General features: G+C 33.8%; 1 protein-coding gene across 2 annotated transcripts in view; it reads left to right on the top strand.

Annotated features, from left to right (window-relative positions):
* The window catches only part of LOC138064096 (alpha-mannosidase 2-like), a 126219-nt gene that overhangs the window by 48505 nt on the left and 64065 nt on the right, over positions 1 to 13649 (top strand). For both annotated transcript variants that reach the window (XM_068925059.1, XM_068925060.1), the window contains exons 9-11: positions 2858 to 3060; positions 9554 to 9739; positions 11195 to 11309. In XM_068925059.1, coding sequence (XP_068781160.1) covers positions 2858 to 3060; positions 9554 to 9739; positions 11195 to 11309 — 504 coding nt within the window. The remainder of the gene's footprint in view (positions 1 to 2857; positions 3061 to 9553; positions 9740 to 11194; positions 11310 to 13649) is intronic.

Below are 13649 nucleotides of genomic sequence, written 5' to 3'. Positions count from 1 at the left end.
ATGCCGTTGCTGGCACGGGTTGTCAAAGAAGATAAAATCTAAGAAAGTGACCTGGCTACAAAAGGAGTGAATATATTAACGCAATTCTCAGAGGAGATAACATGTTAAACTAGAAATCGTGTTTTAGTGTTAATAGGCACTTTCATACATTCTAATGCATCAGTTGAGAACTTCAGAGACTTCTTGTGCAATAGATGGTATTTGTGCTCGGACACATTTTCATCATCTTTCAGTATGAGAATAAGAGAGAGTGGGCCACAACTTTGTTTTTTCTCGATTATCAGGTGAGAGGGAGCACTACTGGGGATTTCATTTTCTGGCTTTTTGTGTGTAGTCTGCTTTTTTCATGTTTTTTTCGGTTTTTGTGCAGAGCTTTTTTTCCCCCACTTTCTCTGAGGCTTCTTCCCTGTTCCTTGGCCTGAAGATCTAGTTAGCACCTGTAGCTCACTAGTTCTTCCTGGTGCCTCCTGGACTTTTGTTCTACATAAGAAAGATCTCTTGAGATCATTTTCAGCATGAGATAGATTTTACCTCTAGTTCACTTTTAAAGAATTCATATGTCTGTTCGTTGTGGCAACCTGTGCTTGCACAGTTGAGCAGCAGGGCTCACTTCAGACCTTCAGATGTTATGCTCTGCCTAATTTCCCTGTCTGTGTCCTTTCACTAACAGGGAGACTGATCTAGATGGTGTCTCCATCTCGCAGCAGAACAGGAAGTCTATTTTACCACCACCATGATGTTCTAACCTTGTTTGTTCCAAATCCAGAGCAGTAGTAACAGATGTTTCCTCCTTTTGGTGGGGTGCTCCAGGACTTCAAATTTCATGGTCAGGGAAGGAGAGGGCCTTTTTACATCAGCTCAGCTCAAAGATCAGTTATCAAGAATGACATCAGGATTTTCATTCTCAACCAGCAGAGGTGGTACATATCTTTTTTTTCTTTCATCAAGAACTGTCAGATTTGGAAGTGACATACTGGATGGTCAGTAAATTCACTTGGACTGCTGAACATCTTGGTGACCAGTTCTAGCTGTTTCAGAATGTCAGAGCATGATTGGAAATCCATTGTCCTGCCTGCCATTTTAAAAACTGAATGGATATTCTAAGATAGTTCATTCTGCTGCTGATACCTAAAAGGAAATGCCAGGCATTTTTCATTAAACGTAAAGATATTGTGTTCTTTAACAGAACTTTTTTGCAATAGCTTTATCTGGTTTGCGTGATAGTGATGCATCTAAAAAAAAAAAAAAAAAGTATAAATGTATGTGAACAACCTTGAATTCCAACTTACCAGTACCTAAGTTCATTTTTTAGTAATCCATTGAATGCTTTTTTCTGTAGATCAGTACAGAACAATCTCTGAACTCTGAATCTTGTAAATCGTTAACTACTACCTATGGTATGTAGTGATGTGCATTGTACTCAATTGACTTGATTTATTCTTGTTCTTGTAAAGGCTGGAGTTTATATCCCCTTGAACAATAGAACTCCTGTTGCCTTGAAACTGTTCAGCATCAATTTGCGTTGAGAGCTAACAGTGAATTTCAAATTAGTGCAACTTTATAATGATATTGCCATTCTTAAAAGTTTTAATTTATTTTACATATATGTATATATATGTGCATATATTTTATATATATTTCATATATATTGTGTATATAAAAAGCATAAATGACATACTCAAAGGGAAAAAAAATTTAGGAATGAAAATCACAAGGATTTAATTGGTAAGTGTACTATACCCTTAAACTGTATCTTTAATTTTGATCTGAGTTTACTGAAGGACATCACAAGATATTTAAAACTTTAAATATTGAAGATATTAAAGATAACATTAAAATTCTCTCATTTTGTGAACACTCATTTAAAAAAAATCTTTTTCTGATGTTTTAAATTATAGAATACTACTTTGCATGATTAGTATTAATACTAGTTTTGTAATGATTCTTCAAACTTAAATTCATAGTTTATTACAGGGGTTATTTGTGTTAATATGGTCTTCTGTGCTATCTCCAGTTCCATTAATTATTTTCCCATCTCATTCAACGTTTCTCAGTGCTGATGACATTGACACCATCTCTGCCTTCCATTCTTTTTTTTTTTTTTAGCTTTTGTATCTCTGAAAGTTGGGAGTACCATATTTTGACTTACCCTGTAAAAAAGTTATTCCTGCATTTTTTTCTGAATATTTTTTGAAATCACTGCAAAACAATGAGTTTTCTGTTTGTTTTTCTTTTCCTTGCAGTATTGCATCTCAAGAAACACAATTTCTTTTGAAAGCTTTTTGTATATTTACTATATTAAAAGCAAATGCTAATTTATTTAATCAGCAGTCATTTTAGGTTAAAAATATATAGGAGATTCTAGAGCACAATAGTGTTAATACTGAACATGAATTAAGACAACTGTTCTTTTGCTGCATTACATTAAGTTTCTTTATTAGCTCACACATCTACATAAACTGGATTGCTAGACATCATTAGTCATGGGGAAGAAAAAAAGAATTTTTCCTCACTACTGAAGTATTGGTTTACTCAGATATTAGAGACTTGCTCATAAGAAATGAGGAAAAAAAAAAAAAAAGCTTTTTGCTCAACTGTTGAGATTTAAACTTCCATTTTAGGTACCAATTTATTCTTGATGAAACAAAACTATTTCATATCATATGAGCTAGAGCTATTAAGCTTGTCTGAAAAGTATGCAGGGAGACTTTAAAGCTCTTTAAACAATAGAATTTCTGCTATAACTCAGCAGATTAGCATATTTCTAAAATGTATATAAAAGCAAGCATGTTCATTCTCTTTATATGTCTAAATCAAGACAATGAGCTATGTTATAGTCACTTGGATTTTCTTCCAGGCTCAGTTTGGAACTTTGTCAGACTACTTTGAAGCTTTGCGCAAAGAAAGCAATTTGGGTGAAAAGAGCAGCAATTCATTTTTCCCTGTTTTAAGTGGAGACTTTTTCACGTATGCAGACAGAGATCATCATTACTGGAGTGGATACTTTACATCACGACCATTCTATAAGCGACTAGATAGGGTTCTGGAGTCCTACCTGAGGTAAGTACAACCATGCTGTAAATGGATAGCACGTGTCTTCAAGTGTATTAAATGCATCTGAGAGATGGAAAAGTAATTTTGAAATGCTCATTTTAAATTTGCTTCGGTTATTACAGTAAGACTAACCTAAATAGCCTCCAGATGTAGTTTTTGCTACAGTGATTAATCTGTGTATGTGGCATTTGAATAGATGCACAGCAATACACTGATATTTTTTCCTCCAAATAAGTAACAGTTGTTTTAAAGTACTGTTCAAGTGATCAGTAATTCCTGATTTCATGAGAAATAGCAGGTGTGGTTTTTGTTTCTGTATGAAGTTTGGATAGCTGTCAGATCAGTCTATCGTTATGGCTATTCTGTGAACTCTTCTAGAGAAAAATACAAGGGTGTGAGAATTACCGAAGTTATTGGAAGCAATTCAGAAGTAGTCAGGAGTATTGTGTGCCAAGCAATCTTAAATTGTGAGGTACAGTTTCTGCCAAGAAGTCTTTACTTTTGTTTTGTTACAAAAAAAAAAAAACAAAACACCCTATCCTAAATGTTAGTTAATGCAAAAGTTATGGGATTCTCCCTTGCAGATGCTCTCAATAAGATGCATTGTAAATAGATTTAATTGTAATTTCAGGCTCAAAAGATATTTTGGGCAGGCGCATATGATGAGCATCCTCAGTATTTCATTTAAACTCTGAAAGATGATTCTGCAAAGGATCCTTCCTCAAAGGATGCTTGGTTTCCTTCTGGAAGGACCAATTTAAGTTTACCTGTTAGAGTGCTTCTGTATGTCAGTAAGACCCTTTTGCATTGTAGAAAAACTTGTGCAGTGGTGAGTAATCCTTAAGAAAGGATTTCTGAGCCTTATAACTGTGTTGTAATGACTGCTGCATTAGTAGAGGGAGCAAAGAAGCGAAAGTGTTTCTGATGTAGTAAATAGTGTTTCTGAGGGAGATACGAGAACCTTTCAGAAGTGAAACTATTTATCACACAGATTTTTTTCCTTCTTCCAAGAAATCAAGTCTTCACTCAAGTGGCATCAATAGAGTCTCCACAAGCTTTGGAAGTAACTTCTCTGTGGTCTATGATCAGTTTTTTAAGTAATGAATGGGACTTTTAACCTTCTTTCTGAACTCAGAGAATTAAGAGAACTGAGGGAAATCAAGAAATACAGGGGTGAAGAAATGGAAGCAGTAGAAGGAAGACTAAGAAATGCATAAGGAGAAGTGAGATTGAGGGAGTGAGAATAAAAAATAAATTGGGCAAGAGGCAACGTAACATAATCAGTAACAGTAACATAATAAAGTATTGGATTGAATAGGAAAGAGAAAAGGCATTTCACAAATGGAAAAGCAGGGAGGAATGAACCCAAGAAGTCACAGCAAATACAAGAAAAACGAGACCAAAGTTGAGGGATGATGACAAAAAGCAAGGAGAATTCTTATGCAAGAGAATGTAAACGTAATGAAGTAAGGAGAAGTCATGAGAGAAATAACTTGAGCAGTGTTTCATCTTTGGAAAATGATTGATGCATATATATGCATACCGACTGCTCCTGAAATTGATGCTCTGGTGTTTCTTTGTTTGTTTTTTGTTTTGCTGTTTTCCCTAGAAATTGTTCAATATTGTCTTGGTGTGAAATATTTCAGTATTGATTTAATATTTTCTTCTTATTGTCTGTGATCATCCAGCATGGCCTGCCTGCTCACCAGTTGGTTGGACTCTTGCTCTCTCTGATGTGAGCCTTTCATTCTGTATGTGCTGCTTTTCTGAACATCATCTTGTACACGCTCTTTGGTTTTTTAAATCTCATTGAAAATATACCTTTTTATCTGCCTACAGGCTCACTGTTTTTTAAACTGTGTAAGACTATGGATGTTACTGAAATTTAAGGAGCAATATTTGGACTTGGATAGAAAACAGTTTTCTGTAGCATATGGAGTGCTTGTAAGGAGTATGCACTGTAAAATTAGATTTATTTTTATGTTCTATGTATCCAGAGTTTTTTTTTTATGTTCATACAAGTGACACTAAATGTGCTTCCAGTCTTAATTATCTTGTCAGGAAATAATTAAATTTTATTAAACAACTTTTTGAGGAAAGGGAGTATCAACCTGAGTGACCTGACTGGAAACAGGAACTTTTTAGCAGAATGGGATGATTACCTATAGGTTTCAGGTCTGAGGTTAAAAATTTAGTAAAACAAAAAGACTCCACTTATTCCTTTCTTTATATTATAGCGTTTTTTCTTACTTTTTTTCAGAATACTAAAATGTTATTGTGTGTCTAGTTTTGAAAAATGAAACGTTGCCGGCAGTGTAGCAAAATGCTGAATTGATGCAAGTTCTTGGAAAATGGCAAACTTTTTAATTTTCTGCAGAAGTATTTTTAAATGCAATTTCTGGGACGATTAAAAGGGTTTTTATATGTTGCCAAATGTATGCAGCAAAATTCTCAGCAAATAATAAAAGATATTGTTATATTAACGGTCTTAAAATTTAGGAACCTTTTTGAAAGCAGTTGTGAGTCAGACAATTTAGATTTTGCAGAGTACTTATAAACAGCAGCTTTAGCCTTCATTACGCCTAAAGAGTTTGTTTAAAAACGCGCAGCTAATGCTGCTCGGCATTTTTTAGCACTCCAGCGTGCCACGCAACCAAGCTTCTGCAAAAGATGCAGAAGAAGAGATGCCTCTTTGCTTATATGTGCTCTGTTAAAGCTTTTGCTCTGATTTTGGTATGCTAGAGTGTTTTTTATTTAAAAAAAATCTAATTTTAGCAAAATTTAATACAACATAACTTTTAAAATTAGATGTGTTGTATACAGACTGTAAAATATGTTGAGGCTAGTCATAACAAACCTTTAATAGGTGTTATTCCATAGTAACATATTGTATGTAGGTGGCAAAGCGCTGGTGATACTGTGGCTATCTGAACTGAATAATTAATTTTTAGATTAGAATATTTAAAACACTATGAAAAGAATTTTGAAATTCAGCTCTGGCAAATGGAATAAATCTTGGAGCAAATTGGCTGTGCAGCTCCAGTAGAATAGCTGTTTGGATTTGAAAAATATATGTAGTTACAACTCAAGAAGATAACACTGAGTAATACACTGTCTACTTTTAAATGTTTTATATGAAAATATGTCGGGGCTGAGGGTGGGTTGTACAAAAACCCGTTAAAACCTTTTTAAACATTTAATCATAGCTTTGGAATTTTAGAAGTGTTAGGCTTAAGTTTCATACAAAAATGTTGGAAAACCATTGATTTTTAAGTTGTTTGGGGTTTTCTGAATATGTTTAAGAGGGCATACTTACGGTTAATGCTAGTTGGAAAGTTTGACAGCTCTTCAGAAAGAGTATCAAGCTTCAGTGGAAATGTGACTTTTAGAGCCATTTTATTTTTTAGTTGTACTGATGTTAGAAATGCAAATTAGTTCTCATTAGCTCTTTTATCATGAGAGCCTTTGTTTAATTTTCAGGAAGAACAGCTGTGTTTAATACCAATATTGGAAAAGACAAGATATATGGAAAACAGGATAGATGATGTTCCTATACATTGAATTCCCTGGGTTTTTTTTTTGATTTCTTTTTCTAAATTCCTTTCTTTTTGTTAGTGTACCAGGGATTTCATTTTATTTTATTTTTATCTTAGCTTTTATCTTAGCTTTATATTCTGAAGCCTTTTAAGTGTATCTATTTTACTGTCATTTTTACTTTTCATTAGTTCTATTTCAGTAGACATTTCAGGAAATGTCATGTGTATTACTTTCAAGTTTCTAGTATTTACTACTTTTAACTTTGCACTATTAAAATAGTCCTTCATTTAGAGTAAATACAGTCAATATCAACTTCTTGAAGAGCTATTAAACCTTCTAGTAAAGAATCTCTGACAGAAAACTAAATCTCTGATTTGTTATGATTATCAATTAAACCAAAGCATGTCACTACTAATGTGATGATTGACACTTGAATAAAAAAAGAGTCCTAGCCCAGGGCCTGCTAAGAATGCTTGTTTAAGTGAGAAAAAAGTTGTTTTTGTTTGTTTAGTTTTTGTCTTACCTTTTGTTTTAAGTTTTGAGTTTGTGCCTTATGAAAATGTAACAGTTTCATAATGAAGATTGAATAATTGCTGTTCTGAGACAGAATTAACTTCTTAATACTAATTGAGAGGAGAGGGGTGTGTTGAAATAGCTGGTGAAGGGCTGTGAAGTCAGTGGTCTGAAGTTTGTTTGAAGTGATAGTGGAAGGACGCAAAGAACATCAGCGTTGTTGGAGGCAAGTTTTGGAGGCAAGTTAGGAAATTCTTAATTTCATTCTTAATAGATGTAATCAGGGCAAAATTGCATTAAGACTGCAAAAGAAGGTTGTTGATATAATTCAGATGCAAGATTAGAGCCTTGGTAATAGTTCTAGCAGTATAAGTAGATAGAAAAGGCCACATCTTTGAATTCAGAAGCGCTTGGTAAACTTATTTAGGCTACTTACAAAGTGGACATAAAAGTAACCTAATATAGGCTTTGAGTAATCAGCGAAGCAGTTTTTAGTCTATTCATAAAGTATTTCTTCAGGTAGAGATACAGGGACAAGTTACAACAAAGTAGATCACCTGTGATAATTGATTTATGCATGCTTCCAATCTACCAAGGTTTGAAATAAAGGTGCTAAATAGCAAAGTTTTTGCAGCTTTTATGGACAGATATTAGAGGGACGTAAAAGCTTGCTTCTAAGTTGATCTGTCCTCTAACAAAGTATTTCTTGTGGTTTCACTTCTGGGTGTACATCTTTGACCGTTGAACAACTGTAATGTTTAGATCTAAATATTGAGGCTTGAAAGAACAATTCTACATCTAAGAGACTGATGTATTAGAGCTGCAAAATGGAATCTTTTTTTTTCCTGAAATGCAAAACAGTCCATGTTTTTCTAAAGAAAATGGCTTTACAGTGAAGTTGCAGAAGCAGTAGGCACACAAAATGTAGTCCTATTATACTGCTATTGTGAGATTTCTGGATAAGAGAGCGGATGGCAGATTAACTGGAGTGATGCTAGTGGAGCAAGGAGTATGGTGTTTTGGGCCAAGCTAGTGTTGATAGGAGGTGGAGGTAAGCAACAGTAGAAGTCATCTTCCATTCTGAATTGTCACTAGGGTGCAAAATCAACTCTTTGAGAATGTGGCAAAGAAATTCAAGTAATTTGATTCATATACTGTGTACTTCCTCATCTTGTTGTTCAAATACTGACAATATGAAAATGAACTGGATTATTATATGTACGGTGCACCTTTCAGTTTAGTTTGACGAAGGTTAGTCAAGGATATTTGAGATAAATGGCTTTTTCCAGTATTGCTTTAAATAAGGCCTGCCACATGCTACTGAATCTAAAGGCATTTAAACATCTTAATATCCATGTACCGTCTGAAAACTCAAATTGAGAGCAATTTTTAAAATTTTTTGTGATACCTAATTTAAATTTTAACATGTACTCACTGACAACGTAGGCAAATGTAAAAGTTAAGGTATTTTCCGTTTTTATTGTGTGCTTAGAAGTTTTACATTTGTTTCAAGGGCATATGTTATTTTACTTTCTTTGCTTTTTATAACGTTAATCTATCTTCTTGATTCTCTCAAACTTCAAGAGAGCTTCATTAAGCTAAAATAAAGTTTGAAAGGAACCTGACACTTTTTAAATTTGTTTAAAAAAAAAAAAAAAAAAGCCAAATGTTTTAGGAAGAAGAATTAGAAGAAAGTTGACAGATGGTTTCTAAGAGTTTCTACAGGCATCTTTTTGTTAGTTAGGTATTTCAGGATGATTGGCAATTATAGCGTTTTCGAAAAATAAATTTAAATTCTCATAAAGCCACTGAAAATCTAAAGGAAATATTTTAATGCTGGAAGCATTTGCGTAAAAAAATAGGAGAGGAGGGTTCTGTGTTATGTTCAGTCTAAGGGTTTTTGAATACAGTGTTTGCATCTTTCAGCCCAGTGTTTTAGCAAGCAGGTGAATGAGCTGCCTATGTCTTTGGGGGAATTTATTTTGCCTGAAGTACAAAAGATAAACTAGATATATGGAATCTACAGATAATATATTTCTTGGAGATAATGTTGGTGGTCTAATAAGCTGCTTTTTGAAATGTGAATTGTACATCTCTAAGACTGTTTATCCTTAATGCATCATTTTAAGGTCTGATCTCTGTACCTCACACATTTGTGAAAACGGTATATTATTTTTGTACTGATATATTTTTAGGTTTTAGCTGTATTTCCCATCACTGAAGTCTTGCAGGAAGCTAGTGAGGTTATTTATGATGATGAGGTGCAATAGGAGTTTTAATATTTTAAAGGTAGCAGTAGGCTAAAAGGTACAAGATTGAAGTTTACAGAACTCAAGGAACTAGGTGGGAGGAAAAATGTGAAAACTTCAGTTTATTCTTCAGGTAAAATGTGTGTTGCTTTTTGCTTTCTAAAGAAATAGAAATATTTGATTTTTCTCTACAATTCCAGGGCAGCTGAGATCCTTTACTCCTTGGCTTTGGTACAGTCCAGTAAATCTGACAAGATGAGTGTATTTCCTTCAGTAGATCACTATAAATTGCTGACAGAGGCTAGGAGGAACCTTGGACTCTTTCAGCATCATGATGCCATTACAGGAACATCTAAGGATTGGGTAGTTGTGGATTATGGCACAAGGTAATTTATCATAAATATATAAACTTAAATCTTGTTTTTCCTTCTGAAAAAAAAAAAAGTATTTACTTCCAACACAGGTATGTATTTGCTACATCTAGCAACATGCTCTGTACTAACAACATAGCATCACTTACTGTAATGACTGTGGTGCATTTCATGCAAGTATCTCATGGTGTTTTTACTAGGACAGTGAATTTGATTCGCTCTGCTGCTATGATTTAGGAAATATTTTCCTACTCCTATAGATTAAGAATTTGAAACCCAAACTAAATTTCTCTGAGGTTTCAAAAGAAGTTATTCTTTAATTACAGGGCTGTTACTTGATGTAGTAACTGTTGTATAGGAGACAATTGTGAATCTGCCTGTGCTAAGCAATGATCATGAAACATTGTCATTTAAACGTGTATAGTTTGAGAAATCCTATACCCTCTATAACCTTCTCACCTTATACCTCGGAAATCTTTTTTCATGCTGAATATTTCATGTGAATATTACATTTTATTTGTATGTTTTTCTTCATTTGTGTTATATCTTTCAGGTGAGTTGCTTTCTCAGTATTGAGTATTGGCAAAATTTTTGAAAAGATCTGTCCTTGATAAATGGCTGTGTAGCTATATACCTTTACAGTAGTCATGCTTTTGTTTAGAACGTTCTTACATATTGGAATATTAAGCATTACTAGACTTGATGAATTGATGTCATAATGGTAGAGCATGTCCATTAAATAAGTCATTATCTAAAATGTCTTTAATATGCTCTATTTTTCTGTTTTAAACTACTGTATTCATTCATGGAGAGTATTTTTAAATTCTGTAAATGTGTTGATTTTTTTTATCTGTTAAAGCACAGAGTCAGAGTAAAAATGCATGCAGTGCACTTTCCTGGTTAGAGGAGAATAAAATAGTGTCTTTTTATTTTACTGAAACAAAATGAAATTATGCAGCTTTGTATTTTTACAAATTCAAAAACCTCATATCAGTTAAATCAATGGAAGTGCTGATTATCACTTAAATGTATTGTTTTTGTGTTTGCGATGGCTTCTCTGATCCTGATAATAGGCAGTCTTGACTCTGATCGAATTTTCAGGCTTGCTGACTCCAATATAGAAATTGGAAATCAAACATATGAAAGACAGAAACGTTCCTAAGATTAACATTTTGAAAAAATTAGTTGGTTTTCTGGGGGCATACATTTCAAAGCATAACAGTTAATTGGAGATATGTCTCATTTTCAGGATGCGAGCAAGGAATATAATGAAAAATCAGAATATTTCCACATTTTGCAATCTGGGCAGCAATTATAAATAGCTGTTCTTAAGCTAGTGCTTCGTTAGTATTAAAAATTACATTTCTCTTTCTGTAACTCTTGTTTTTGATATTTCTATATTTTTTTAAGGTTTATTGTCACTCTGAATAAACACAACTCCTGAAAACTAATGCTTAACAATTTTAACAGGCTTTTCCATTCTCTAATGAACTTGAAGAAAGTGATAACTGACTCTGCTCATATTCTTATCCTAAAGCACAAAGATGCTTACAATTACGATGCATCAACTCCGTTCCTTAAGATGGTGAGTTATTTTTCTTTATTTTTTCCAAAAGTAAAATTTGAATAACAATGTTTTTTCAATACGATTTGAATGACCTAGGATTTTCAGTCAGACTGAAATTTGCCACTAATATGCGCTTAAAAATATGCTACTTATCAGTGTTCATCTTAATTGAAGATGTTGGAAAGTAAAAATTGAAAACTTCTGTAATCAGTGCTGAAGAACCCACACAGCTAAAGGAAATGGGCTCCTCCTGTTCCAGTTTATGAATCATATAGTAAAACCAGGTGTTTTAATTTTCATGTGTGTAAATTTGTTGATGATTTCAGCAACAAGTGTGATGTATATGTGAATATATCACTGTATATAGTCCTGCAATTTTACTTGGCTTGTTGCTTAAGAAATATAGGAAGAAGAAAATTTCCATCTTGACTGTGTATGAGCCCAGGCTGGATTTGCAGGACCAAGTTTAGATAGGACCTTGACCTTTTTTCCTTAACTGAGATTATTTGAAATGGGAGTCTACAGAGAATAAAATCAGCAACGGATCATTTTGAGATCTGTTTTACAGAAGAGAAAACATTAAAGAAGTATACTTGCTAATATTGTTTCCTGTCAAAATTCTTAATTTTTTCACTTTACCATCAAAAGCAGTCTATTATGATAGCTAGGTAATCTTAGAAAGTCCTTCACCTGGAGTAGATAGGAAATGAGATGCTTTAATGCTTTTATGCACAAACATAGTAGGATTAAGACAGTCATTGGTATATGATTATGTGGTGCTTCTAACATAACTGAAGATAGTATACTGATGTATATTCTCCTGGCTTAGATATGCCTGTGTAATATCTTAAATTAGTCTTTCAGTCCTGTATACACTTTAAACAAAAAAAAAAAACAGTCAAAATAGTCCTGTATGCATTCTCTGACTTGGATATGATATTTATTCATTCATTCATCCTGGTTTATATATATTTTTTTCTCCTGATTGGAAAAAGGTTAACAAAATGAATGTGCACCTTCATAAAACAGAATATCATGGAACAAAGTAAAATTTTCAGTTTAAATATATACTCTAAATTATATTGAAGGGTGTTTTGATGTTGCATTTTACTAAACTTTCATCATTCCTGTGTTATATGAGGCTGTAGATTACTACTAGACTGTGAGGCAGTAATTGTTGTTTAAACTGTGTACCACCTAGGGGCATACTAGTGGGCAAGAACACCATTTAATTACCGTTTTGAAAGCACAGATCACAAAGATGATGCTTATCTCAGTGAATTTATAATCTCTGTATGGATGGAAGGAAACAGCTGGTTATCTGTTTGCACAGTAACTGCAAAATACCAGAAAACTAATATTCCTGTACTTTTGTAGATACCATGACAAAAGGTTTTTGGAGGGGAGATTTGAAGAATGTTAATGGGAGAACATTCAGGATAGTTACAAAGAGCTTTTTACAAACCTTGAGCAAGTAGATAGTCCAAAGATGCTTGTTTCAAAATACTGTCAAATGTAGCTGAAGGAAGCTGATGCCATGGATTGATCAGAGATGGGCGTTCAGAATGGATGCAAAGAGAGAGTCAGGGAGGACAAATGATAATGACTGCAAGGTTGGGAGCAAGTATTGCCTATGACAGGAGAAGGAGGCAAAGAGACATAGTTGAAGGAACAGGCTGGTAGTCTGTAGCAGCATTCCAGTAGATATATCCGGGGAGAAATAGCACTTCTTGATGCCAGAGGAAAAGAAGTTGCAAATGAGACATGAGGGAGGGATCTCAGAAGAACGTTTCTTGCCCTGTTTTCAGCTATTCTTAATTGTTAGTTATATAGGAAAGCATTACGACTTTCTCAACTAATATTTAGGTGCCTAGTAGAATACTAGGTACATCATAGAATTTTTGCAGATTTAAACAAGTAAACAAACGAAACCTATATTGCTTGGAAGAGAATATACTGAAATATACTGGACTGGGAGGAACGTGCTGTTAGGCTATTTTAATTAATATACCCACCATGCCCAGTGCATATACCAAATCTTTGTTAGCTTTGCAGTCATTCAGTCAGGCTGGGAAACGTTTTTTATTGCTCCTTGGAGTGGATTGAATCTCAGTTTTGCTGAGGTGCTGTTTCTTGCTCTTTGCAGCCTTTCCTAAGGCTTTTCTATCTTTTCATGTCAGTGTTTCTTTTCTGTAATCTTTTATTTTACTTCTTTGTTTTAAACTTTAATAGTGATTATCAACCTAGGAATCCCACCTCTGTATTCCCATGTTCCTGCTTTATCATACATAGTTTAGTAGTCTACATGTTATCTTACTTAGAGACTAAGGTAACAGTGACAGCAATGGTTCGTTGTTA

The sequence above is a fragment of the Struthio camelus genome, chromosome W (genome assembly GCF_040807025.1).
Source record: "Struthio camelus isolate bStrCam1 chromosome W, bStrCam1.hap1, whole genome shotgun sequence".
NCBI classification, from domain to species: Eukaryota; Metazoa; Chordata; class Aves; order Struthioniformes; family Struthionidae; genus Struthio; species Struthio camelus.
This window is presented reverse-complemented; position numbering and strand designations above follow the sequence as displayed.